This window comes from Dipodomys merriami, unplaced genomic scaffold (genome assembly GCF_024711535.1).
Source record: "Dipodomys merriami isolate MVZ:Mamm:240054 unplaced genomic scaffold, mDipMer1.0.p SCAF_5, whole genome shotgun sequence".
Taxonomy (NCBI): Eukaryota; Metazoa; Chordata; class Mammalia; order Rodentia; family Heteromyidae; genus Dipodomys; species Dipodomys merriami.
The window spans coordinates 43,733,459-43,757,738 of NW_027206068.1; the positions used below are offsets into that span (position 1 = coordinate 43,733,459).

The 24,280-nt window shown below is 39.6% G+C and overlaps 1 protein-coding gene across 3 annotated transcripts in view; it reads right to left on the reverse strand.

The window, feature by feature from the left end:
• Positions 1-519: 519 nt before the first annotated feature.
• Slc25a13 (solute carrier family 25 member 13) overlaps positions 520-24,280 on the reverse strand; it is a 159,697-nt gene continuing 135,936 nt past the window's right edge. For all 3 annotated transcript variants that reach the window (XM_069996543.1, XM_069996544.1, XM_069996545.1), the window contains 4 exons: positions 9,934-10,072; positions 2,145-2,303; positions 1,954-2,044; positions 520-1,699 (listed from right to left, as the gene is read on the reverse strand). In XM_069996543.1, coding sequence (XP_069852644.1) covers positions 1,513-1,699; positions 1,954-2,044; positions 2,145-2,303; positions 9,934-10,072 — 576 coding nt within the window. In that variant the 3' untranslated portion in view covers positions 520-1,512. The remainder of the gene's footprint in view (positions 1,700-1,953; positions 2,045-2,144; positions 2,304-9,933; positions 10,073-24,280) is intronic.

Here is a 24,280-nt window from a genome sequence, read left to right on the forward strand (position 1 = left end):
GAGAGAGAGAGAGAGAGAGAGAGAGAGAGAGAGAGAGAGAGAGAGAGAGGAAGAGAGGGAGGAAGAGAGAGTGAGGGAGAGGGAGGGAGAGTTGGAATTAGATACCTGTCCCATTTCTGGTGAAGATAACACTTGAACACAAGCAAACTCAACTGGTGGAAGACTTGTAGATGGTATTGACTCCAACCCTATAACTTAGTGATACCTTTTTATACTATTTTCATGTCCAACACATACTGAAAATTTCTATGATGTTAATCATCATGTTCATAGTGCTAGAGATGGCTAGAATAAGTGTTCACTCACTATTGCTTTGCTTATCTAGGATCAAATGTAGTTTCTAATTATTCTGAACCATAAAATGAAAGTTATATAATAGTAGTTTCTAATTATTCTGAACCATAAAATGAAGGTTATATAATACTGCGAATGATCACACCAATATGAATATAATCTCCCCCAAATCCTGACATGCAGAATGCTCCATTTATGACAACTGAATAGCAGGAAACGATTCAATAGCTTGAAAAATAGTTTATTTCCACTTTCAAAATACATGAGCCTCTGACCATTATGCAAGGCACCACAAATTAAATAAAACCTTAGAATTTATTTGTCTTACATGATTCAAGACAAAGTGGATCTTAAAAGTAAATGGGTGCCAATTACGGAGGTGGTGTCAGGAGAGGAGTAGGGCCAGTAGGGGCAATAGGGTTCCTGTATTTTTTTTTTTTTACAGTGTTTATTGAGATTGGCAGTAATTGGTACATGTGCAACATAACAGTAGTTATCAAAAATTAGAACATCTAAGAGAGATACTGTGTCTCAGCTTCTCTGTCTACATAATAAAAATGCCAAAAGCACTTCCTCACACTGCAAGAACTTTTCCCTCGTAGTCTTGATACCAGTAACGGAATATGATTACTAAACATCTCCAATGTGGTTTGCATTACAAAGAAACATGTTTCACATAAAAGCCTCATAATATAATCCAGAGACAAAAATTTCTGTATGTTTAAAATGTGAATCCAGGCTGGCTATTCCTGATATCTCTTTGTGTGTGTGTATGTGTGTGTGTTCCTTTCAATGCTTTTCATTTTTATAAATATGGACCCAGTTTCCTAACAGTTTTAACACAGAACACTCTACCCTCTCGACTACCCTTTGGTAGTCTCTTTGGGATTGTAATTCTAGTCCAAGAAGGGGAGCCCTAATTTCTAATGAGCCTTGTCCCTTCCCTGAAATTATATTAGTATTGACCAAATCTCCCAGCACATGAAAGATATAAACATAGACCCATGGGAAGAGGTCCAAAGAATAATTAAGAATAATTCCATAATGATCTGGTTAAGAAAACACATAGGGAATAAAGGATTTCACTTTATAAAAAGCTTTGACCTGAATTTTAGCAGGAAATAGAAAGGAAAAGTGTGAAGCTTTGCTTCAGCACAAGTTGGGTACTTCTTCCTGCAGTACCAACACTACTGGAGGCTGCATCCTACATCAGTCTGCCTAGGGGTCTCCACTGGTCACTTCTGAGGTAGACGTGGATGGCTTGAAGAGAGGTAGGTAGAGTCCAAACTTGTTTTCAATCCCAGCGAATGTTGCAACTGCCAGTCTATAACCCCCAACATGATCAGGATTTGGGGCAGGTAGTGTGATCCTGGATTTGGGAACGGGCTCAGATCCCACGGGTTTTCTAAGAATAGAGAGCAAATCAAGTAAGAATCTGTGGGTTCCTAAACTTGGTATAAAATAACATTTAAAACCTGTTAAAATATTTAAGGTAAAGGAGCTGTATGTCAGCAGTGTGCTCTGAAATAATCTTGTAAACATTTTCCTTCCTAAGTCTTTTCTGTTTCCCCACAGGGTCTACACTAATGTGCTTGCCGCAAAGAGAGCCGAGTGTCAGAAACAGCTGAAACTTAGCAGCAGATTTCACAAGATACTTACACTCCTCCAAAATCAATGTAGAACCATTGCTGTAGCAGTTCATAAGTCAGCAAAGTGACACCAAACTGCGGTGAGGATCGGAATACTCGAGCTTTGAAAACAAAGGGGGAATTATGGATATCATTAGATTTTTCTTTTTTTTAAATTTACCTGATACCAAAGGGCTAGTTAAGAACCGATTATTTCCATACCACCAGCTCCTTTCCACAAAGCTTTTTGACCTTCTTCCCGTAGTATCTTTCTGAAGCAGTCTATCACTCCGCTGTAAGTGGTTTGGCCAGCCCGAGCAGCCACCTGTAATCTAGTCTTGATAACATCAGCAGGGGTCACTAAAGATGCTGCAGGCATACCTGTAGGAGAGAGACAGCACCATCTCAGTCTGGTCACATTCTCACTATATAAAAATAACTGTGCTTTGAACTGCTGGCCGTGGAAAGAAAGTTAAGAAGCCAGCACAATAAAAGGCCTATTTTGCTGTCCTCGCTGGGAAGCTCAGATATGACAGCTTCTGCCCCCCACCCTTTCCCCTGCTCCCTCTATCCAGAGCCATCATTTGTTCTGTTTCTATTCTTAAATACCTAAGTAATTTTAAGCAACTATTCACCAGGAACGCGACTTCAAGTGGTCGGGAACAAATGGGGAAAGTGGTTTTTCAAAAATGTTTTTTGCTTTCCTGTTGAAATCAGAACCTTGCGAAGTTATTAGGTCTGATTTTTTAGAGGTGAAACTTATTATGTGTTTCCTCTTCATGGTTTTCTGGCTGCTGGCAGTCACGGGAGGTGCCTTCTCTCACACATTCACCCACTTACCCTCCAAACCTAACCTCTCTGTTACACCAGAAATACTGTTCTGATAGCTAAGCAAACACTGTGTGTGTGCGCGCGCACACACACACATATAATATTTTAGGTTTACTTTCTCCAAAGACTGATGTCTCTAGAAAAACATTTGACAGAGGCTTAAAATTTACACTGGCTGATAATCAATGAAAAAGAATCAGCAACAATAATCCCTCCCAAAATTGCCAATGGGTAATTTTTTTCTACAGTCATTTTTACCCAAAATGGGGCAACCATGTTTAGATTTTTTAAAAGTGAGACTATACTCAGAAGACACTGTCTCTTACGGTTTTATTACTTTTCCATTATGAATCTATTCCAAACCAAATTGGTCAAATGCAGATGCATAAATCTCCCTTGCTTTTTTTAAGGCTTAATAATTCTGTAAGACTTTCTGTCCAAACCAGCATGGTCTGGCTCACAACTACATCTCATCCTTCTAACAGACAGCTTAAAAGTTACAGTGTGAGTGTGAGCATGCGTGAATCTACATTCTACATGCTTGTCTTTACATTACTAAAACAATCTCTTTTCTCCCATCTTTACTCAGCTCCTCAAACACTAATTTTAAGTAACAGTTGTTATAAAATGCTCTACAATTTTGCATGTGAAAAAGCTCACTTTATATTCAATACTTCACTGGGTAAGTCACACTGAGTTTCCTATTAGCTTGGAGGCATTATTTTAACTTGGAGCCAAGAATTTATTCTCCGACATAATGGAAGGAAACACGAAAAATGCTTAGAAACCCACTGTGTTCACACCACCGATTTTGTTTCGCTTCCTGGTTTAAAAAGAGTTTAGCAGGCAGTCAGCTTTCCACATGCAATACAATCCTTCACACAATGGTGGGCAGGCATGTCTAAGTGTGACTGGGAAACACATCTGAGCAAGAAAGTGGGCAAAGAGCTACCTTTCCACTGTGGTACTTTTGATAAACAGTCCTTATCCAGTAGAGAGAGCAGTGTTGGTGAACGGGCAGCAGGGAGACCAGATACTACTACTGGAACAGAAATGGTGTGCAGAATGTATAGAGTAGTTGTCTGACAAAAGGGTTTAGTGTTGTGAAGGATGTTGGAATATGACAACCTGAATACAACACACGTCATTCTCTGCTTCCATGACTCCTAGGGGCCTAGGAGCAATTGTGAACATCTCTGTAGAGAAGACATTTCTGGTATAGGGATTTACTAAATGAATCTGGAGACCTGCAGGAGGCAGCTTCAAAGCAAGGCTGGCAGAGTGGCAGATACTAGAAAGAGCTTGCTTACCAGAGCTGCTGATACCAGGCTAGAGTTGACTAAGTCCCTAAGTCAATCTGCCTGGTTTTCCCAGATTCCAAGGGCTAAGGGTACATTCATGAAGTGGCCTCAGTTTTGTCTGCTCCCACAGCATGTGGAAATAAAGAGGAGGATGACTAGAAGACAGGAAGAACACTAGTAGCCTGCTTATTAGGAAGGGCTAAGATTAAGGTGCATCCTTGGTGGCCATCCACTACAGCTGTGACAGTAACAATTCAAGGGGCACCTCAGACAATAAAAACCATAGTGTATCTTCAAGGGGTCAGCAATTGGGAGGACAGAGTACCATTCACAATGGAAAGAAAATGTGACTGCAACATCAAGCTTTGGGTCTGGATTCTTTTCGTAAGTATTCATAAGGAATGTGATTTTTCTCTACTTATAGTTTAAAGGTTAGTATATCATTCTTTTAGGAGAAAGCTAGTTTTCCTAATCTCCTCTGTCCTTATTTTTATGTCAGTTTCTAAGTAAGGGCAGTGGGCTGAAGTTCCCATAGGAAGGAGAAAAATTTCATGTTCTCTTCAACCTTTGAAACTGAGAACTTTTAATATACCAACCATTATCAGAGGTTAACAAAGAATTTTATCACTATTCATAAAAGCCTCTGTGCCACTGAATGCTATGTTATTTTGTTTTGTTTTTATGTGCTGGTACTGGGGCTTGAACTCAGGACATGTGGGCTTCCCTTAGCTTTTTCACTCAAGACTGGTACTTTACCTCTTTAGTCACACTACCACTTGTAGCTTTTTGTCTTGTTGTTATTGTTGGTCATGGGGCTTGAACTCTGGGCCTGGATGCTGTCCCTGAGCTCTTCAACTCAAGACGATCTAGCTCTACCACTTGAGCCACAATGCCATTTCTAGGTTTCTGGTGGTTAATTGGAGGTAAGAGTCTTACCAACTTAACTGCCTGGCTGGCTTTGAACTGTGATTCTCAGATCTCAGCCTCCTGAGTAGCTAGGATTACAGAGGTAAGCCACCAGCGCCCTGCTATTTGTGGCTTTTTTGGTGGTTAAAAATAAGATTCTCTCAGACTTGTCTGCCCAGGCTGGCTTCAAACCATGATCCTCAGATCTCATCCTCCCGATAGCTAGGATTACAAGCATGAGCCACCAGTGCCTGGCTCTGTATGCTATTTTAATCTCTAAATTCCTCTTGGTCTGACATGAATATTCCTATGCTCATTTAGTGTTGGCATGCATCTTTAAATCCACTTGCTTTCATTTTATGTCATGATTTCCCCAAATTTCATAAGAGTTCCTCTCAAAAACTATCTACTGCATTGGTTTACAGAGGCATTGAATCCATTCATACTTACTGTGGCTATAGGTTTTATTTCCAAACTTTTCCATTTTCTCAGCTACTACTTATTTCTTTTTTGACTTATCTCCCTTTTCAAAGACATACCTGTTTAAATAGTTCATGCATAGGTGATACAAGTGTCATTACAAAGTGTATAATTCGTCAGCCTTGGTACTTTCCTCCAGCAAAGTAAGTTAAAGTACTTCTGTCCTCTCTTCTTTATCTGTCTCCCAATAACCCTTCTTGTATAGTAAATGCATATAATTTAGACCTCTTCACAAATTTAATTTTTATTGACTGTTTCAAGTACCCCACATTGTTCTTAAATCCATTTCTCACTTTGCTGCATAGAATCTCAGTGAAGCAATCTGTGGGTCTCTGCATGTGAGAAACTAAGCTTTGCTTCACTGCTGAACGCTGCTGTGCCTGGGAACATAATCACAGTTCCAGACATTGGTGGTTGGGGGGTATCTTATATTGCAGATGAGGAAAGGCCTATCTTCCTTACTAACTTGTCTTCTCTGCTTCTCACCTTATTCCTCCTCCCCGGGGCACTCCTATTAAGTAGAGGTTAGACTTCCTGCATTAATCTTTTTCCATCTCTGTATTTTTGTACCACATTCTAGAGGTTTTTTGGTTTTTTTTTCCAGACGTCTAACTTAGGTTTTTCTTTTTAGACAGCCTTGCTATGTAGCCTAGGCTGTCCTTTAACTTAAGATCTTCCTGTCTCAGTCTCCTAAATGCTCGGAGGATGAGAGAAATGTGCCACTGTGCAAGGCTTATCGTGGTCTTTGATCATAACCACTGTATCGTTCAGAATCATTTCTGGATTCTTAATTTTGGCAATCTTTTCATTAATTTAAAAAAAAACCCTACCTAACTTATTACTTTCAAATCTCTTTGAGGATCTTAATTACAGCTCTTTAAAGGTCTCTTCTGTTTCCTGAATTGTTGATTTCCTGTGCAATTCTTCAGTTTACTAAACTTGCTGCTCTTTCCTGTCTGCAGACCTCCAACTCTACTGATATTCAAGTTCAAAGGGCAGGCAGATTTGTACATAGCATGTGGCTGAGGATGGCGTGTACCATAATCCAGGTCTGCTTTCCCTATAGGTTTTTCTCTTGAATAAGATAGTCCCCAAAATGCAAAGGACTATGGGCAGGTCAGCAGAACAGAAACCTTCCAAATGGTTCTTAGGAGGAAAGTATTACTCTGCAGGAAGGATTTATGTTCTTCTACTCTGAGAAAAAGCTATTACTTTATTTTTTTTTCTGCACCTGTGGTATGCAATTGTCATATACCTGCCCTGCTTTAAAGAAAGCACCATACTACCTCTCCAGGCCCAGAGTCCTTTCTTTATAACATAGCCCTGAACTAGCAAGTAAATGCTGCTGAAAGCTCCAGACTAGATCAAAGTGGCAGCACACACAGCTCTCTTAACTCATTTATGGTTTATCCTAATGCTGTCTCCACTCCATCAGCCCCCAGGGACACTACTGTTTGGAGGTTCACTTTCTTTACAGAGGAGAAGTACTTCTTCCTGGCAACGTTTTGGGTTGGGATATCATCCAGTCCAGTTTCAAAGTCATTGTGGCTGTTGCTTGTGGGTGTTGCTAAGTGAAGCCAATGCTACCATTTTCTAGGACCAATAAGGAATCTATAAAATGTATTTTCTGACATTTTTAGATCCTTCTGAGGAGAAATGGATAAATATACATAATCCATTTCCCTGATGCAGTATCTCTATTAGCACAGGAATGTCAATGGCTGCAAAAGTAACTTTTAAAAATAACTTGGCAATGTCTTACAAACAACCATACTCTTACTTTTGGGATGGTGGTGGTGGTGAAAGTGATGGTGGGTGGTGGTAGAGCTGGTGGTGCTGATAGGGGTAGTGAGTAATGGTGGTGGTGGTCATGGGCAGTACAAGCTTTGAACTCAGGGTCTCATGCTTGCTGAGCATGTTGGCTCAGAGTTGGCTTTGGTCCATTATATTGGAGATGGATTTTCGTGGCTTTGAACCTTGACCTTCTGGATCTCAACCGCCTTTGTAGCTAAGATTCCATGAGTAAGACATTGGTACTTGGCTATAATCACACTTTTTACCAACAAACTCACTTCGCTGATGTAAACAGGAGAAAAATCTTTTATGCCTAATGATTCTTTCTTTTAAAATCACTTAGCTAAAAGTTTCATCCAAAGATATAACTCCTTTGAACAACTAATGAATTATTTACCAAAATGAATACCAGGAAGCAGAAACATGTTGTTTGGGGAGAGAACAAGGGAGGTACATATGAATGAAGGGAGAATGAGTGAGCAAATGCTGTCATTATATTCACTGTACAGTATGTAAAAACTGAACTATGTAACTTGAAGGTAGGGATGGGGGGGAATATGGGGAGAATGATGAAAGGAGTGACATTCATCAACAGTGACAAGCATCCACATGCATTGTACTCTTATCCCTATTTAACAAATTGTAACCTCTTTGTACCACTACTTAACAATAATTTTTTTTTAAAAATAAAGAAAATACGTTTTTGAAAAAAAATGAAGGAATGCTTAAGATTAAGGGATATGTAATTATGTAGCAATTAAAACTGTTTAGAGTTTGAAATAATAAAATTAGTATTATTGAACTTTCTGAATATTTATTGTATACTAGGACTTACTTTGGACTTCTATATCTATTAATTCACTTAATCCCCATAATCATCAGTTAAGACTAAGACTGTTCTTTTCCCCAAACAAAGAGAACCAAGCCAAAGAGGATCAAATAACTTGTGCAGGTCACACAGTTCTACATAGGAAAATGAATCTGATCCTCAGTAGCTTTGTAACACTTTGTGCACATCACTAACCCTCTTGCTCTGATGGCCAAAATGCTTAAGATACAAGAAAAAGTGCAAACTATATGTGCACTATGCTCATAACTGTGGAAAACATTAAAGAGGGAAGGATAGAATATACTGAATAGTATCTTCTGGCAGTAGAATAATGGATATTTTCTTATTTGCTCTTTCCAGAATGTTCCAACTATTTTACAATGAGTGTTACTTTCAAAATCATAAAAACAAAATAGGGAAAAAAATCATAAGGGAGGAAAAATAACCCACTAGTACATTCTCCAGCTTTGTGGCATAAATTGTTTTAACAAATTCCTATCCAGAGATGAAACTGCTTTCCAGTTTGTATTTTCTCTAAGAGTTACTTAAATATTTTTTGTACTTTAAGGGAAACAGAGCTCAGGAAAGAGCCCTAAATCTTGATCTGAGTTCTACTATGTATCTTCTTTTTTTTTGGTCAGTCCTGGGGCTTGAACTCAGGGCCTGGGCACTATCTCTCAGCTCTTCAGCTCAAGGCTAGTGCTCTACCATTCAAGTCACAGCACCACTTCCAGCTTTTTCTGCTTATGTGGTGCTGAAGAATCGAACCCAGGGCCTCGTGCATGCATGGCCTATGTGGGGCACAGGGAATTGATAGACAGATTGGACATAACTTTGGGAATCCTGTATTTCAGACTCGAGTTCCTGCTTTCTTGATATAGGTACAACTATGGTCTTACAGCTTCTCATGCAAGTAGGGTTACTAAGCAGACAGGAAGTAACAAATTTGCCTCACAGGCCTTCATCAATAGCTGTGGAAAAAAAGACTAAGAATAAAAGAGGAGAAAAAAAGAATAAACCAGGGGTGTGTGTGGGGGGGGGGGGGCAAAAGCAGACAGCATCTCAAAGCTGGGGCTTGTCCTCATGTTATTCTTTGAAAACTGCTTCTAGCCTCTTACCAGATGAGAAAAGCACCTGTATCAAAAAATTTGGAGTCAGGCTTCCCATGACTGCCTTAGGTTCTGTTAACTCACACATGTTTGCTACCCCCTGGAGAGCCTATCCAGATTGTTCCAGCCTTAAGGGTTTTAGGACAAGAATGTTCACAAAAGCACAGACTGGGGTTGATACCTGCCTTTTCTGCAGATATTTTCACCCAGCACTGCAAAGACCGCTATTTCTGCGGTTCAATGGATACACACCCAATCCCTTTAACTGAACGACCCTGGGAGGAAACATGGGTCTGGATCAGTCCCTCGATTCTGGTTCTACCACATTTCTTTTATCTAAATGATAGTGACCATTGTTTAAGTTTTGGACAAGTTTGTATGCAATATTTTGTTTGGACTGCAGGGAAGAAGTACTCAAAAATTTTAAAAACTAAAAATTTCTAGTTGAATCATTCTTAGGCTCTGAAGTGAAATTATGGAATAATACGGAACTTGAATTGGCCACCTAACAAGACCACAGAAGGAACCAATATTTAATGAGCCATTTTTAGAGTTCAGAAATTAAGCTCACCTGAAATTGCCAGTCATTTCTCAGTATTTATGGTCAATTGCTGTTCAAAGCAACCGATAGCCAACCTATCTTTCTTCTGTTATGATCCATCAGCATGTTGTAGTATGAGGTGAGGGTGGGGGGCTGGGGAGAGTGGAGGCACTGAGGATGGGTGAGGAGGCAGCAACAGAACTGCATGCAGGACACTCACCAGCTATGGCACCAGCTAGGAGTAGATTTCCTGGGCTAACGTGCCCATCTTCACTTGCAAAGGAAGCCTTCACATGAGCATAACATGGGAAGTAGATGGCCGAGAAAGGAATGTCCCTCAGAAAGCATGCTTTGGCACCCTGTACATTTGCAAAGGAAGAAAAAAAACCACATGTAATACATATCCCATTGAGAAGATCAAGCTTCTTTGGAACCCACCTCAGAACAAAATATTCCTGGAGAAGACCAAATTTGTACTCACAAGTTGAAAGATGAGCAGTAAAAAAGAAGCCAAATTCTTCAAGTAACAAGTCAGAGTCTTGTTTTTTTTAAACATAAAATTCATTTGGCTGTATGAGGGGAAGAACTTTGTTCTCATGCTCAGATTTTGATTAAAATTTTGATTAAAATCTGGCTGTCATATCCTTTCAAGTCCCTGTTAGTGGCAAGTTACTACCATTTGGAAGAGATTTGGTAGTCTCGATAGTAGATGGGGTAGGAACAGTCATGAGGCCTCCGTATACACATTAGAAAAGAGGAAGGGGCCCCGTTTTTTATACTACTTGAAAATCTGATGAAAGTGTTGGACTCTTTCCCAGAAAAAAATTACATATACATAAAACAATTATATATCTTTTCAGGAAGTCTTGGATCCCCTTAATTTATTCACATACTTACCCACCATCCAGGGTTTATAAAACATTAATAAATGCTTGCCCTTTAAGTCTTAAAGTATTTACAGTGACTCTGACACATATAAAAGCTCTATATAGCTCAATTAGCTCCTACAGCAAAGTCCTCACCAAGTAACTTCTTGGTGCCAAGATAATGCCATTCAGAGGCCCTGAGAATTGATGAGTGCCCAGAAATATGATATAATGTTCTACTGAATAATATTCTACTGAAATGTTCTACTGAAAACCACAACACCTATATTATATTTTGAATAGGCTGAATGGGAAGGAAATTACTGCTTTTCAACACTTAATTATTTAATACCATTTCTCTCACAGATTTCTAATAACCATAAATTCTATAAAATAATTTCTATCTATATCTACTGATATTAACAAAGGTCTAAGAGTGTTGGATCTGGTGTGTCTGATACATGCTGGCTCTAATCACTTAAAAGTTACTTTATATCACACATCTGTTATTATAACTTTGTTTTTGTGGGTTTTTTTCCTGATAAATACATTTTATTCCTGACTCAAACTGAGATTTTTTCCATTATAAAACCCTTACTTTTTTGTTTTCCCCCCCCAGAAACTACTATAGATTCAAGTCTATTGCCTGAACAGAGGTCAGAAAACTAAAGTCTGCCTAATTAACATATTAGCTGTCTTATACAAGTAAGGTAAATAGGAATTTTAAATTTAATCCTATTAAATTTAATCCTAGTTTAGCTCATCTTTCCTACTAGAACACATGCTTAGAATCTGAATTGTGTGCAGAATTGGTGGGCACACTGGCCATGCCTGAGTAAGCTTAGCCATGGATAAGTTAAATATCCTCCATTTCCTGTGCATGTGGGTATTCATATTCCATCTCATGAACTGTCAACCACAGGGAAACAGTTCTACAGCATCATGTTACTACGTGAAAGTAGTACCAGTCTTTCATGAGTCAGTCTTTTTTTTTTTTGGGTCCGGTTGTGGGGCCTGAATTCTGGGCCTGGGCGCTGTCCTTCAGCTCTTCAGCTCAAGGCTCGCGCTCTACCACTTGAGCCACAGCGCCACTTCCAGCTTTTTTTTTTTTTTTGCTTATGTGGTGCTGAGGAATCAAACCCAGGGCCTCATGCATGCAAGACAAGCGCTCTACCACTGAGCCACCTTCCCAGCCCCTCATGAGTCAGTCTTTAAAAAGTTATAATTTGGGAAGCTAGGATATTGGAGGTATAGTAAAACTATCTTACCTTCACACCTTTCTATAAATCCTATCCACTCTGTCCAGGTGATATTCAAATTAGATATGAAATATTTATTAAATAAAGGTCCATTAAATCCTTACCTCTGCCTTCATCATTATAGTAAAAACCATCACCATATTACTGACACCATAGTACTGACATTGTAAACAAGTCATTTGGAGTAACTTTTCAGGCTCGTATAATTCCTCATCCAAATTTTGCTTCTTATTATAGCTATTCATTTTTACCTTTAACCACATTTCCCAGTGTGTGCATTTTACAGTGAGATTTCAATCTGTGTGCTCATTTCTTTGCTGTACTACTACTTTCCATTTTAAGTCTCCCCCTACACATCCCCCCACTCTGGTTATAAAATGTGGAGTGTTTATCATAGAAAAATACATAAAGGTATCAAGAATTAAACTGCCCATAGCTAAAACCTACTGCAAATAAAAAGTGAAAGTTTTGGAACATTCAGTCAACATAAAAATTAGCAAACACTCCAGAACTGGAATTCTTCTGGAGTGGTTCTAGATTAGTCATTTTTCTTCTTAAATTTATTATGTATAGTTTGTGCTTTGTTTTTTTTGTCTAATTTAAATCACTTCTTCATTCTTTAATAATGTTGCCTGCATTTCTTTCTACTTGATTAAAATATGTTACCATCATCTTTGATTTGGGGACAGTCCTAATGGTTGACCCCAAGATTCTTACCTATGTCAGTACTTTGTAGTAAGTTCACTTCCACAATTTCCTATGGATGGTAAACCTAACTCTTCCCTGGTAAAGCTATCAATACACCATATTTGATCAATCAAGGTACACCTATCACTCCTGCATCTCTTTTGATGACTATTAAGCCAGGTACATCAATCTCTTAAATAACACCTCTTCATTCAGCATCTCTCTTGATGACGACTAAGCCAAGAACACCCATCTTTTAAATACCAACCTCTTCATTCATTTAAACCTTAAACTCTACCCTTTCTACTGAACAACTTTTAGTAGTAGACTTTTCAGCGTTATGCTGAGTTTTCTTTATATCTGCCAGGGTCACTGTTGCCTATTCAAATGAGGGGTCAGGACTTGTTATCTGCTTTCATTTAATTTATAAAACACTTAGCAAAACTGGTTGTCAAGAGCTCAGGGACAGTGCCCAGGCTCTGAGTTCAAGCCTCATGATCGTCCCTCCGCCCCCCCCCCCCAAAGTCATTCTGTACTGGAAGGTTAATGTTGAAAGAAAGAGACAGAGGGGTAGGGCAGAGCTGGAAAAAGGGGGAGAGAGTGACCCAGGCTTATGCTTTGTGTCATAAATATGATTCAAAGGTCAGACACAGGAGGACAAGACAGGAAATCAGACATATGCATCCCTGGGACACAGGAAAAGTGAGGACATATGAATGAATGAATTTGAGTTTTTCAAGGAGCCTGGGGGGACCACTGAACCCATCTACTGAGCTTCAAAGAACACCTACTGGGAAGATCATCCCCCCTGACACTAGGTAGCCATGTAATGAGCAAAAGAACCTTTCTCACCTGTTAAAAACCATCAGAGGGAAGTGGTGGGTTTGAAGCTTTGGGAATAAATGAGATCGTAACCTTAAAGTCTACATAGGACCCACTATAGTACAAATGCAAGAGACAAATGGGACCAGAAGGGCTGCCTGCCTCTCCTGGGATCTATATTGTTCAGCAGCCCAGCACCTGCTCAGGTGTCTCCCTAGAGCAAAACAAAACCTGTTCTGGCTAAGTCAGGAGGTACAGGAGGTAGCCATCGCTTCTCCGGCACCCCAGGCATCAAAGCCCAATCCCCACAGAGAGCTAGCTTTGCAAAAGGCTGGAGAAGAACTTACAGACTTATTAAATTTCCCTGGCCTCCTTTCCCTCAGTACTTCCTCCAGGTCTTAGGCACAAAGGCAGGTGCCAATTTGCAAGGCTGCCTAAGGCAATCCCTGACCTGTTGCTCCCACACAATAACAAGGGAAGCAGGATGTTGAAAAGCCTTTTAAAGTTCCAAGGGTGAAAATGTTTCTCTCCCAGATTCCTTGATGATTTCTTCACTTTGGTGGTGAACACCCATTCTCCAGTCCTACATCAGAAACTAAACCTGTTTGACTTGATTTCTACTTGTCCTTTGTATAATTTTTACCAAGTGATCAACCATTCTGAGCAAGCTGTTTTGTATAAAAGGAAAACGCTACATAGTCTGCGTCAGCAACACAGGAAGAACTACTCTGGCCATTAAAAAATTAATAAATTACAAAGTGTGCACCACTTAAAACGCATCTTTCAATCTTTCTGGCTTATATGAAAAGTCTACGTTTTCCAGCCTGAAGTCTTGCTGGATCTACAGACAGACCTGCCCTCAGTGCTCTCCAACTGCCCCCAAATTTCCTTTGTACAAAGTAAAGTCACTTGGAGGAGAATTAATAATGCAAACCACAACTCTCTGGTTTGAACAAATAATTTGATCATACTGCCAGATTTCTCTTAGGAAAAATAAATTTCTAATCTCTTAGTATTCACTAAAATATTCTCCAAAGAAAATAATTTTTTCTTTGTAAATAAAAAGGCCTACTAATATACAGATATGAATAAAAAAGCATCTTCAGGTAATTCATGTGTAAATAATCCTCTATGAGCTCTGGTTCTGCTCCAATTCTATGTTCTAATACTCTTCATCACAGCTCAAGTCAAGGTGTAGGAAGACTTCTTCAAAATTTTACCTTGATTCACTTCAGGTTCATAACCCACAACTGGCCAGTCACTTAAGACAGGTTTAGAGGTACTGGCTATAGAATCATCATGAAAGAAGAATCATTCATTTTGCTTCTTCTGCCCTTTTGATGTGCGCACATTTTTTTGAAAGCTTGAGGAAGCCCTGGATCAATTCCTAAGTTGCTGGAATGATCCACTAAATTTTATCCTGGCAGCTCTACCTAACAGGAAATTGTCAAAATACAACAGGATCCCCATACCTCTATGCTCACAGCTATCCCCCATGCCTTTTCTTTTAAATCTCCTCAACTTGGATGGTTATCACACCTGCTCAATCAATCCAACAGTAGGAAAAGAGCTAGTCCTGAAGGATGGTGCTGATCAAGGAGTCAGGGCCAGGGCAGGTCTTTACGCATGCTAATTCTTGCTTATTCTAGCCCTACCTGCAAACAGGGCTCTAAACAGACTATTTTTAATACAGGGAAAGGTAATTACACTCACAAAGGCACCTCTGTGTCAGCTGGGGCACCAGGAGCCAGCAGGTCTGGGAGACGGAGGCTTAACAGAGACTCCAGCAGTGAATGCACATTGTCTAGCAAGGGGGAAAATGCCAGACTGGGGGACCCTGCAGCATTGAAGACAACAGTGGTGCACCTTGTCTGAGGAGGTTATTTAATGCTTCTGGCACCTGTCGTCAGAGCCACCCCTCTTTTCCTACCTTACAGGTTTTGAATTTATTTGGCATGTATAATTGTATATTTTGATCTGGAGCTACAAACAAAGGGCAGCATGTCATGTCTTGATCCCTTAGCATTCTTGATTTTCCCCAAGCCAGTTAACCCTTAGTAACACAGCCTGAAGGTGTGTTTCCTGTCCAATAGAGGAATGGCACAGACCTAATGGGCCCAGGATTTGAACAGGGCGAGTTTCTGAATCTTGCTGAGAAACGTTTCTGGTGCCATGACCCATTATACTGACTAGGACTGCTGTTAAAGCCAGTTAAGCCATAGAACAACTCAAGACTTAATATGCATAAACACTGAAATGCTTTCAATTCAAGTATCAGATGTGAATGACTAGTCCTGAGACTACTAGACCACTGTATTTCCCCCCTTAATTTCACCGTAAGTCAAAAAAAAAAAAACCATCATCATGGCAACCCATGTCTTTTCCCTGGCAAGTAGAAAATGCCACTCGGCCAGTCTCACGGTTTTATTGTTACTATAGGCTGCTCTGCAGGGAAAAGTGTTTATCATTTAAAGGGAGTCGAAACCCTATAGGTGGGCTGTATCATCTTTTTCTACCTGTTTTCTTTCTTTTCTTCCCCTACTCACTTATACCATTTGCTGCATAGTCTACTTCTAACCTGAGTGTTGACTTTGAAATTTTAATTTGCTTTCTTCCTGTGTGATCCATGCTCTTAAAAGCAGACCAACATTTTATAATTATAAATTTTAAATAGAGCTTCAAAGTATTAGGTAGTTAGGAATTATACCTACATATAAGTATATACACATACAAATGTGTTAAGGTGACATGATTTTAATAGAACATTTACCACTCTCATTGTTTCACTCTTCTTCCCCCTAGGGTTTGAACTCAGGGTCTCTTGCTTGCTAGGAAGGTAAACCTTTTATGCTTTAGATAGTTTTTGGATAGCCTCTTGTGTTTTTTATCTGGGACTAGCTTCTAACCACTCCTTTGATGTATACTTCCCGCAGTAGCTAAGATTAATGTGTGCCCATTATGTCTGGTCCCACTTTTTCTTTTGCTTAGAAAATGTATTCAGAGAACAATGTAAACAGTAGACTAGGAAAAATCATTGGATAATGGAGCAATGCTGGTGTCTGAAAGCAGAAATTGGCACTTGCTAGGTCAGTGCTCTACCACTTGAGCCATACATCCCGCCCTGTTTTTTACTAGTTATTTTTTTGGTAGGGTCTTGCTTCCTGCCCAGGTATAATACTTGAGCTTTATCTGCTTACATTAGGCTTCTTTCCATTGCTGAGATCCTAGGTTCATGCTACTGCGTCTAGCTTCCCTAAGTAGAAAGGGAGTCTCATTAACTTTCCCACCTAGACTTTACTACAACTGCATCGACCCAATCTTAACCTTCCATATAGCTTGATATGGCAGACATATGCTACTGTACTCAACTGTGGGTTGCTTGAGAACAGGTCTTTCAAATTTTTCTGATGAGGATGGCCTTCAATCATCCCTCCTTCTATTCTCAGCCATCTAACTAGCTAGGGTTACTAGAGTGAATCATAAAATTTGGCTCATTTCTGTACTTTTTAACATGAAGGAAAGCAACTATACTCTAAAAGTTTAGATAAAAGTTCTGTCTTAAGTGAATCTTTGAGTACTTGTCAAAAACTAATAGAAAAATAAAGTGAATAGCAGAGCAAAAATAATTAGTAAAAATATCTCAGGAAACAGGGCTGGAAAGGTGGCTCAGTGGTAGAACGCTTGCCTTGCATGCGTGAGGCCTTGGGTTCGATTCCTCAGCACCACATAAGCAAAAAGAAAAAAGCCAGAAGTGGCTCGTAGAGCGCTAGCCTTAAGCTGAAGAGCTGAGGGACAGTGCTCAGGCCCAGAGTTCAGGCCCCATGACCAGACTCCCCCCTCCAAGAAAAAAGAAAAAAGAAAAGAAAAGAAAAATCTCAGGAAAGATACATTCTACTGAAGCATGGGGCTGGAGAAGCAAAATTTTACTGTTGGACATCTTTTGATTTGCGCTGGTTCTGGGGCTTGACCTCAGGACCTGGGCTGGGAAAACAAAATTTTACTGTTAGATACCCTTTTCTTTTTGGGTCGCCCTTGGGGTTTAAAAGTGGAGCCTGGGCAAAAGTGGCTCATACCTGTAATCCTAACTACTCTAGATGCTGAGATCTGAGGCTCAAGGTTCAAAGCCTGCCCAAGCAGGGAGATCTGTGAGACTCTTGTCTCCAATTAACCATCAAAAGAGAGAAGTGGAGCTGTGGCTCAGTGGTAGAGAGCTGGCATTGAGCAAATGAGGTTAGGGACAGCATCCAGGCCTTGAGTTCAAGCTCCAGGGTTAAGGTTGTACTGTGAACACTGACTACATGGAAGGCAATGATGCCATCTACATCCTTGTCATGCTAGCCTGAGTGGAGAGCTCACCCACAACAAATACTTGTTCAATGAACAGAAGAAAAGTAGAATATTAATTATTATTTGCTAATATTTCTAAGAATTTATTCTGTTCTCCCCATCAGCTTCTTTAACACTCTCAATTTCTTTGGATACTGCTCTACAAATACAGTGTTTTTCCAGACATTTTCTTTGTCTTTGCTATTCCAAAGCCCAAGGCAGAATACCTAGCCAAACAGCATCTGAGATTATGTAGGTCTGGGGCAGAATAAATGCAATTAAGTAAGGATTTTTGCCAGGATCCCTTAGTTGAGTTTCTAAATAAGAGACAATGACTACTGTGCTTTATGTATACTATGTGCTAACCTCTGTCCTATATGCTTTCCTGTGTTATTTTACTAAATCCTCACAACTACCTTATGAATATCTCCCTGGAAACCTATGTCATTATACATGTACTATCTCTTACATGGCTCAACACATCTTTATGTGACAAGTCAGGTTTCATAGAGAGATGGCATTGAAATTGAAACATGGCCTTACCAGTTGAATTACAAGGTATATTACCTATACAAATGCCTAAACCCATCTTTCCTCTGTTTTAACTTGGAGCTTCAAAGGAAACAATATCTGTCCCATAGGATTAAACAGTTTAAAGCCTACACAGATTCAGCACAGGGTCCAGTGGAGTAAACAATCAATAATCATTAGTTCTAATGAGCTTACAATTCAGCATACACCATTCTAAATCTGGTCTCTGGTTTTTGCCATGAAAGTGCTAATCATCACATCTGATCTTGTTACCTTCAGATGCTTCAAATTCTTTAGACTCTTTTTCCACTGTCTCCAGAGAGGCCTGGCTTTCCCAATAAAATTAATGCAAACAGGCCATGGGTGGAACTCAGTGGCAGAGCACTTACCTAGTATGCATGAGGCCCAGGCTTGAATCTCTAAGACCTAAATTAGAGCAAGCACCACCTGTCAACTTTTCCTTTCCTCCCCAAAACAGCATGCCTTGATTTCACTTTTTCTTCTAGCTGCTGTTCTTTCATAGAGAAGCTTTTAGGTTGAGTGAGTTGTCTCTGTTTACAGTTCCTCATGTGGGAGCCCTACCATTCTCTTTAAAATGGATTTCTTAGCTGGGCATCTGTGGCTCACATCAATAATCCTAGTTACTCCAGAGGTTCAGATCTGAGGATCATGGTTCAAAGCCATCACAAGAAGGAAAGTGCTTGAGATTCCTATCTCCAATTAACCACCAAATAAGCTAGAGGTGGAGGTTTGGAACACCAGTCTTGAGTGAAAAAGCTGAGGGACAGTGCCCAGGCTCTGAGTTCAAGCCCTAATACCTGGCACCAAAAAAAAAACAAAAACAAAAACTTAAAGAAAACTGTTGACAAACATATTTAAGTTCTAAGGCTTTTTGGTTTTTGTTCTTTTTTTCCCCATCCCTTTGTCTGCATCACTCACTGCTCTTCCTGCTTTTCAGGTCATTCCAACTCTCCACCAGACACCTGCTTCTGCTCTCTTCCCCGTCTGTACTTACTGCAGCTACTATGGGTGGATTATGAGTTCTACCACTGGTTTTCCCATAACCTGGAGATCTCATCCACTCTCAAGATTTTAGGCACACAGATGACTCTCACAGAATACTTATTGTCTCCATTCGTCTGCCAGCTTCTAGTCCCTCAGTACCTTACCCTTAACAGGATCAGCAACAGTCTAAGTCCTGTCCCTATCTATCTAGGCCATCTAACTAAACTATTTCATCTCTGGACTTCTCTTCTATAATTATAAAGTTAACAATAGGTAGAAGATTTTCCAAGGACCTCACAGCTTCTGAAATATTCTGAAATTATAAAGTTTACATTATTACCATCTATCAGTTTCTGAAGCTGGAACTCTGCATGCTATCTTCTAATCTTCCTTTACTTTCTACTTCTCCAAGTAAGACTCTCTTTCTAACACCCTTCAAATACATCCCCACTACCATGGCCTTTAGTCCAGGTCAGTATCACCACCCTTAGCTACAAAGTCCTTTATCTTCTGTCAGGATATCTGTCCCTGCCTTTCAAGTTAACCATGATTCAGCATCAGAGGCTTCAGAAAGCTGTTCTTGGCCATCTTGTGCAATACTGCAATACTGTACTGTATCATCTTGTGCAATCTTAACTGCAGTATTGTACTGTATGAATCTGTAGCTAGCTAATTGCTCCACAGCTGGTAAAGTCCTTGTGGTGCCATCCCTTACTGATTTGGTTCTGCATCCCAAGCATTAGAGGAGAATGAATGTAGAAACTTGGAAAGAGATTGCTCACACAATTGTCCTCCTTTCACATGAGATTTTTCCTAATATGATGGACTCTGGTCATTATTAATCAATTCTCTCTCTTTCTTTGCTCTAATGTCCTTATGCATAATATGAAAATACCTGGCTTTTAGTTATTATTCATATGCTCAATAGACATTCATCAGGTGTGTCAAAACTGTTACAAAGCAGCAGTGATAAACAAATAAGTCCCTGCTATCAAAAACACTCCAGATGAGGGAAGACACAAACATCCATAGAAAAGTGTAAGATGGTAAGAGGCATGACCAGAAAACTGGAATGGGAACTAAAACAGCAAGTGAGACGTGTGAGTTAAGATCTAAGGGGAAGAGTGCTTGCAGACATAAGTATGGAGCTTGGAGTATCTGAAAGGATAGAAATGCAGGTAGTGTACCTGGCATATAGTAATAAAGACAGGAAGGTGAAGAGGAATTTCTCTCTTTCCGCAGTGGTAGGGATTGAACCTCATGTCTCATGCTCGCTGAGCAAGTACTGTATTACTGAGCTATATCTGGAGACCTCTAAATCCCCCCCCCCCATGCATGCATGTGTGCACGCGCATGCACGTGCTTGAATTCAGGGCCTCACACTCTCCCTTGGCTAGTGATCTACCACTTGAGCTACACATCCATTTCTGGCTTTTTGCTGAGTACTGCAAGTAAAACTCTCATAGACTTTGCTGCCGTGATTGGCTTAAAATCACCATTATCAGTTCTCAGCCTCCTGAGTGGCCATGGATGCCCAGCTAAAATACCACATATTCTTAAGAAAACCAGTATACATTATACATTTTTCTCCTTAACTACATTATCTTCAAGTAGTTATTTCAAAGGCAATTAATAATCCTACCTTTACTTCAATGGTCTATTTCTTGCATTATATCTCACAACAGGTTACCATTTGCAGAAAAGGGGTTTTGTTTATAGTTCACAATGTTTGTATAAAACAACTTCTAAGTTCAGGAATGTGAAATGTTTACCATAGCCACATTTATTTTTCAGTTGTAAATGTATTCCTAAAGCTAGTATTCCAATTGCCTTTCACTGTGAAATCACAGAAGAGCAAGGTGTTTTGCAAGTCAATTTAGGAGAAAAACAGAAAGCCTGGTTAAGCCCAATTTAGGTAAGCTTAGGCTCAGCAGGCCTAAACACACAGAGAGAGCCAACTACTCACCCTCCAGGGTCTGGCACTGTAATGTTAACAGAGGCAAACAAAGGGACCCAGGGGAGCAGAGGGAAGATTAGGGGTCCCCACTAAAACTGGGCCATTGGTCTCTTTTTAAAAACCCACACAGAGGGACACATACCAGGCTAAAAAGTATTAGGTCATTCTTGGCCACTTGCTCATTTCTACCCAACCAAGACTTACAGATGGAGAAGCTTTATTACTAAAAGGACTATTTTGAAACAAAAAACATATGAAGGCACACAGCAACGCTCAAATTGGGGGGATCCCTAAAAGGATAGGTCCTAACGGGGCCAATGATGACTCTTTCAGGAGAGAGTGTGTTAGAACAAGATAAAAAGGTGTGGGCCCCTACCAGATTCCAAGATTAGTATCACCAGTTCAGTATCACACATGAGGATCACAAGTGTGACAGTGCAAAATGCTCACACCACAGACAGGTCATGTTTGCCGGATAACAACCTTCAGGTCTCTGGATCAGCTAGTATGGATGGACAGCAGGAAGGATGGGATTGCCTGTGTACTCTCTTGTGATGAAACCAAGTTTCCAGCGCAAAGCGCTAGTGACTCCACTCAGTAATTACCAACACACCAAAAACAGCATTTTGTTAGGCCAGTGCCAAGCCTTGCGGAATGCCTCTGAACTAGATTAAACCACTAGACTAGTAATTAAACTAACTTTATATGGGAGAGCTCTCTTGCTCAAACTTGAGCAATCCTGCTCACTTCAGGAAAGCAATTTTCACACAAAAGTGGATACAGACAACTTCTGAGCCTGAGTTTCAGCTCAAATACCATGGCTGGCAGCTCTGCTCACTCAGCTACGAGATCAGGATACCAGCTACTTCCACAGGCCTTAAAGAGAATTAAGATTATAAAGTAATATGAAGATAAAAAGCACTAAATCCTACTCGTGATCATCTGCAGACATTTTAATAGTCTGCTTCTGTAATAGCAAACAAGTCCTTACCATTGTATCCACCTAGACATTTTGGTAACAGTCACTACCATAGTATCTGAGGACCAGACAGCCCGTTGAAAGGCTGCTTGGCATCCTGTCAAAATGGCAAGCTTCTGCATCCTGTTACAGACTGCAGAAGCCTAAAAATCCAGAAAGATGATTTCTTTCAGACTCACCTAACTATGCCACATGACAATACTGTTTATTTCCAATAACTGATAATGAATTGGTAAACAACATATATATAAATTCTGTGTTCCCTGCACAATTGCAGAATGGGCATCTTAAATGCAAAGAACAAATCAGCATGTGTATTACTAAATACTACAAATGCCTAAATAAAAAAAACATTACCCCTTAAGATCAATCGCCTAAATAGGACAGTATACTGACACTTCCAAAGGTTCAATTATGGAGGTACTTTTGCAAACCCTAGACCTTGGAAGTCACTTAGGGAAGGCAGGTTTGCCTGAAGTAAGTCCTATTTTTTTTTTTTTTTTGTCGGTCGTGGGGCTTGAACTCTGGGCCTGGGTGCTGTCCCTCAGCTCTTCAGCTCAAGGCAAGTGCTCTACCACTTGAGCTACAGCGCCACTTCCAGTTTTCTGGTGGTTTATTGGAGATAGGAGTCTCACGGTCTCTCCTGCCCGGGCTGGCTTTGAACGGCGATCCTCAGATCTCAGCCTCCTGAGTAGCTAGGATTACAGGCTTGAGCCACCAGCTCCCGGCTTCTATTTTTTTTTTTAACCAAAGACTGATATTTACTGAGGTCACTTATGGAACCCAAGTTACAAAAAAACAAACAAACAAAAAAACAAAACTCACAAACACACACAAAATCCCACAAAATAAAAACCCAATGTATTCCTGGGAATAGGATCTCATAAATGTTGGGCTGAATGTCAAAACAAGTCAATTAAAGATTCTCTGAAAAGTGACTGGTAGAGTTATTACACATTACAAAGAACCGTTACATTCCTTCAGAATGAACTGAGAAAAGAACAGAAGAAATCAACTCCTTGTTGTGTCTATGGGATAAACTTTTTAGGGACAATATTGTACAAGATCATAAGGATCTTACCTTGCATAGCTTGGGGTAAAAACACATGTTAGCAGATGGTCCAAAAGTGGATGAGGCTATGATTATGAGTGATTACAATGCTGATTCAACACTCAAATGAATAATTTGAATAAAATATTTCTTAATATGGATGTGCAAGAATAGCATTCATTTTACCATTTAATATGTGTACATTACCATTTAATATAGTATAGTATTATCATTTAACACAGTATAGCATATAATCATTTATTTATCATTTAATATGTGGATATTAATGAAACTACTTTAAGTATATATTAATCACTCCAATATCCCCTAAAAGTTTAATTATTCAAGTTATATATAAAGGTATATGGGGAGGTGAAGGAGGGAAAGGATACTGGGAGAACAAGGGAAGGGGTCACAATGCTTGACAAGAAATGTACTCATGGCCTTACCCATGTAACTGTATCCCCTCTGTACAGCATCCTTTTTAAAACAAAAATTCTAAAAATGTATGGAACGTGTGATATATTGTTCAAGATGCATTGTACTCATAAACTGACATGTTGAATGGTAACCCCTATGTATAGCTAATTAAAGATAATACAAATATAATGTAAAAATAAATTAAATAAAATGTATGGAATCTTTTTTGAAACCTCATTGAAAAATGCTAAGCACCTTGATTTGAAGTAGTAGAGCTAAGCATATACACAGATGATTTTGGTATACTCTTTTACAATATGGTGACAGAAGACTGTAAATAACAAATCTCTAGAATTCTCTGAAAGTTTTACAGTCATTCTGAAAAGTTTCTAAATAATAAGTGCTTAAGATTTATAATAATTAAGATGAAACAGAGATACAGAAAATGAGGACAGAACCAGGATACATTTGATCAGAAAATAAATTCATTATGTCCCTCCTCCACAGTATAACCCCTGCTTTCACTGTATTTGATGTTGGTATATTTGTGGAGGGGAAGAGAAAAAAGCAAATTGTTTAAATAGGGATACAGGTGGACCCATTGCAACAATGAGATATACAAGTTGTTATGTTGAAAACGAACTTTACAACTTTGGTGCAGGGA